Source organism: Monopterus albus, unplaced genomic scaffold (assembly GCF_001952655.1).
Source record: "Monopterus albus unplaced genomic scaffold, M_albus_1.0 scaffold261.1, whole genome shotgun sequence".
Lineage (NCBI taxonomy): Eukaryota > Metazoa > Chordata > Actinopteri > Synbranchiformes > Synbranchidae > Monopterus > Monopterus albus.
Window position 1 is genome coordinate 384872 of NW_018128141.1, and position 3951 is coordinate 388822.

The 3951-nt window shown below is 43.8% G+C and overlaps 1 protein-coding gene across 1 annotated transcript in view; it reads right to left on the minus strand.

Annotated features, from left to right (window-relative positions):
- Positions 1-561: 561 nt before the first annotated feature.
- Positions 562-3951, minus strand: part of sucla2 (succinate-CoA ligase ADP-forming subunit beta) — a 31341-nt gene continuing 27951 nt past the window's right edge. The window contains exon 11 of the mRNA XM_020621565.1: positions 562-2514. Within this exon, the coding sequence (XP_020477221.1) occupies positions 2440-2514 (75 nt within the window). The 3' untranslated portion in view covers positions 562-2439. The remainder of the gene's footprint in view (positions 2515-3951) is intronic.

Here is a 3951-nt window from a genome sequence, read left to right on the forward strand (position 1 = left end):
AACTTTGCTTTAAGGTCACGGTTGTGTGTAGTCAGGCTAGTCAAAGTAGCACACTGACATGCTAATGTTAAAGCACATCTAGTTCCACATTTAGGAAAATATGTGTTTGCCATCTGTTCAACAGTTAGATGATTGATACCACTATAATGTTTGTCACCAGGAACCAGTTAGCTTAGCAGAGAACAGAGAGCAGCCGCTAGTCTGACTCCATCCAGAGGAAACACTGTGAAACGGACAGTTTGCTGCTGGGCGTCTGAGCCAGGTCCAGGCAAAGAGCAGAGACCTACAGGTCGTGACCAGGAAGAAGTCTGGTGCAGTTACTTTATTCAAATAACGATTACTTGAAAATGAGCTCCAGTGTTTGGGAGATGTGTGACCGGCGGCTTCATCAGTGTCTGTGTGTGTGATTCATGTATTTTTGTTGTTTGTTTTTCCACTTCAAGCTGTCAAGTAGACTAGTCTGAACTCTGCTGAGAAAAGCTTCCAGATCTGGACATGTGCCAGAAAACGTCCTCAGCCGGGACCAAAACAACACAGGAATAAAAACCAAAGAGAAACATGTGTGTCCTCTGTTTTTATTGGTTTCCTTCTTTGTTGTGCTCCCTAAGTGGAGCATAAATATTTTACAGAGCGAGAACATCAGTTATTTACAAGATATAATAAACGACATACAACTCACAATGTGGGCTTGTGTTCGGTATGCTGGAGGAGGAGATAGAAGGGGAAAGAAAACTACAGTCATGTCAGGCCGGAGCCCTGTCAGCAACAAAAACGAACAAACACAGAGGAAATGGCTACTGTCCTGTGGCATGATGGCAGACTGTAGAAGTCCCTGTTCAGCACTGAAGCAACCAGCCGGTCCACGACAGTGATACAGTAGAACTAACTCAGACACACATATCTGCAGCAGCCAACTGTCCATGAACGTTCAACAGCCAAAGGAAGGAAAAGCCCACAGTGCTGCAGCAGCTCAGTGAACCTGGGACTTCCACAGTGATGGTCGGAGTCCAGGTCATCAGCTTTAGGCTTTGGATGGAAACAAGTTGGGGTTCAAATGTCTGGGAAAAATGTCATGAACAACAGCCTGCTCTTCAGATGTCCAGTCTGAAGCGTGAAGTCTGTTAGTGACCAGAGTAAAGCAGCAGGACTGGGCCACACTTCAGAATGACAGTGACAAGGCGGGAAGAAGATGCACATGTGCCAATCATCACCAGGGAAGAATGAGATGAGCATCTGTTTCTTAAATTCATCAGAGCGAGAGACAGTGGAAGCAAACTGATGCAGGAAACTACACGGTGCTAAATGATTACGTTGGGCCGACTCAGCTGGTCCTGACCAGGAGAATGCCGATTAATTCATTGGAGTTACTCTGAAGAAATGAACCGAGATGCATCACATCTGTTCAACATGGCCACATGGGAGCTTCGCTGCAGCCGAGACTCCTGAAGTGTTCATCGATATTGGCACACGTCCCTGCATCGATCAGAACACCTGAGTCCACAGGTGTCCAGACTAATATGGCAGCCAGCACTGAGGGTGAACAGTGTTGATGCCTGCTGAGGTCAGCTGCTACACCCTGAGCCTCTAATCGACTTTGATCCAGTTTCAAATCTGTTGTTATTAAGGTTTTATTGTTTTCATCAGAAACTCCCAGACTGAAGCAGTGAACACCAGACATTCCCTCTGCACGATGTGGTTTCTGTAGCTGTACAAACCTGCTAGTGACTGCTGAGTGAAGTGAAAACCATACCAGCTGCGCGCACGCGCACACACCTGAGTAGTAGCTCAGGTACTGTAAAATAACCAGCTGCGCACACACACACACACACACACACACACGTACCTGAGTAGTAGCTCAGGTACTGTAAAATAAACACTGAGCATCTTGGAATTGAATTAGTTTTGGGAGCCACTGCTAAACACCCTCCAGACACTAGACAATGAGTCTGAATCCATCTTATTTAATTAACTGTTGGCGCTGGAGGCCCTGTGCCCAGGAGTGAGCGGTCTCTGCCTACGGGAGGGACAGAAATGTCACAGCTTCTGTATCAGACCACTTATCAGATCACCGCTGCGTTGTTTACTGTTCGGTTCATAGGGAGAAAGTTGATGCCACCGAAGACAATCGTGTGAGTGACAGCAGCTTCTTCAGTCTGTGAACCTGAAATCAAACTGGAAAATGCTTCAGCTGGTCTGTTTTGGTTTTTTTATCAGGGTGAAGGCCGTTAAGAAGGTGGAGGTTTGTGCGTATCGACTCTAGTGCAACATAAGTTAGAGGAAACATGGAGGGAGGCGTCATTTGAGCCAGGAGATCCCGCTGTGACCAACAAGAGGCTGCCATCATGCCACAGGCGGAGGAAACTAGGTGTCCGAGGTCGTCTCCGTAAGGTTTAGCGGTGGAAAGGAGGGCACGTCCAGGGAGGAGCTCACAGATGTTCATTAGATGGGCAGCTGGAAGGTGATGTCCACCTGAGCCTCCTTAGCCAGCGAGATGATCTCAGACAGCTTCACCACCTGTGGACACAAAGGAGGTGCACATCACAGTTTTAAACGGGCATTTGCTGTTGTATTAAACAGGTTTTGCTGCTTATTGAGTTTTGTGCATAGTCTATTTTCTAACCTTGTTTAGTGTTTTTGTTTAATGTTTTTAATGTGATGCGCTCTGTAACTTTTGCTTTGGAAAGTACGGCATTAATACATCTCCTCATTTGTTCAAGACATCCATTTGTTTCTATTAAAGCAGTTCCTTCTGCAGCTCCAGGCAGCCACTGGTTTCCCGTTGTTCCTATTTAGTTTGAAAATCTATTAGTGGACATCTTCAGGCTGCTTGAATTGTGCAATAAATCACAATGAAAACAGCTCTTAACTGTCTCCATTTTCCTTTCATTTGGGATGATTTATTCACCTCTTGCTCTGCACTGTCCTGCTCATCTGACTCAATTTCAGCTTTTTATATTCTATTTTGTGCAACTTTTAAGTCCTGTTTATGTTTTGTACTGTCTTTTGTCCTATGTAAACCACTGTGTATTACTTTGCCAGAACTTCACGTGAATGTAGGTTTGGTTGTTTAAGAACTAATGTCAGGAAAATTACATTATTAAGTATGTTTTAAACTGTGTTCTAATCAATATATTAACCAACATATATGTTATTCAATGGATTTTAACCTTTCAGAACAAACTACAGATCACAGGGACCTGTGAGACACTGCTTGTGTGAACTGAAGGACATGTTCTATCTCTGTTTTAGTACTTTGTGTGTTGTTATGTGTTCAACCAGATGGCACCCCAGACTTAAAGGAGCAGCCATAAACCACTCCAGCCATATACTGTGGAGATAGACAGATAACAGATTGTGCAGTGTCTTAGGGGTCATCAGGGCAAAAAAACCTTTCAAGTTCACTTTCCCTCTGCAAAATTTTTTTACAACCTGATTAACGCCTGGAATGCGTCTTTAGGGAGTTCCCTTTGTCATATATATTGTGATGTTTAGACTAGCTTATTCAGACAACTCTGTATGCCTATACTGACTTGTCTCCTTGCTGCAAGTAAACCAATCTCTTATTGAAAGATTCCAGTGACTTCATGGCTTCTTTGGAAATTCTTTTAATAACTGAACAGTTTTTATATTACTGGTGTTACTTTAAAGGAAAAGTTATTTGCTTTCTTACTGAGACTTAGATGAGAAGAACAGGGCTCGTCTTGTGTTTGTCTGTTCAATAGGAACCTGCAGCTGGTTAACGTAGCTTAGCATAAAGACTGTTTTTACAGGTTGCTACTTAGTGATTTAAAGCCACAGGGACACGTCGCCTCAGACACACTCTTAAAGTCTTAAAAGGGAGGTACACGGTTGTTTAGATCAAAGTTTCAATGGTTAAATTCATTCAGAAAGGTACGACATGATGAAGAGGTGTGTGTGTGTGTGTGTGTGTGTGTGTGTGTGTGTGTGTGT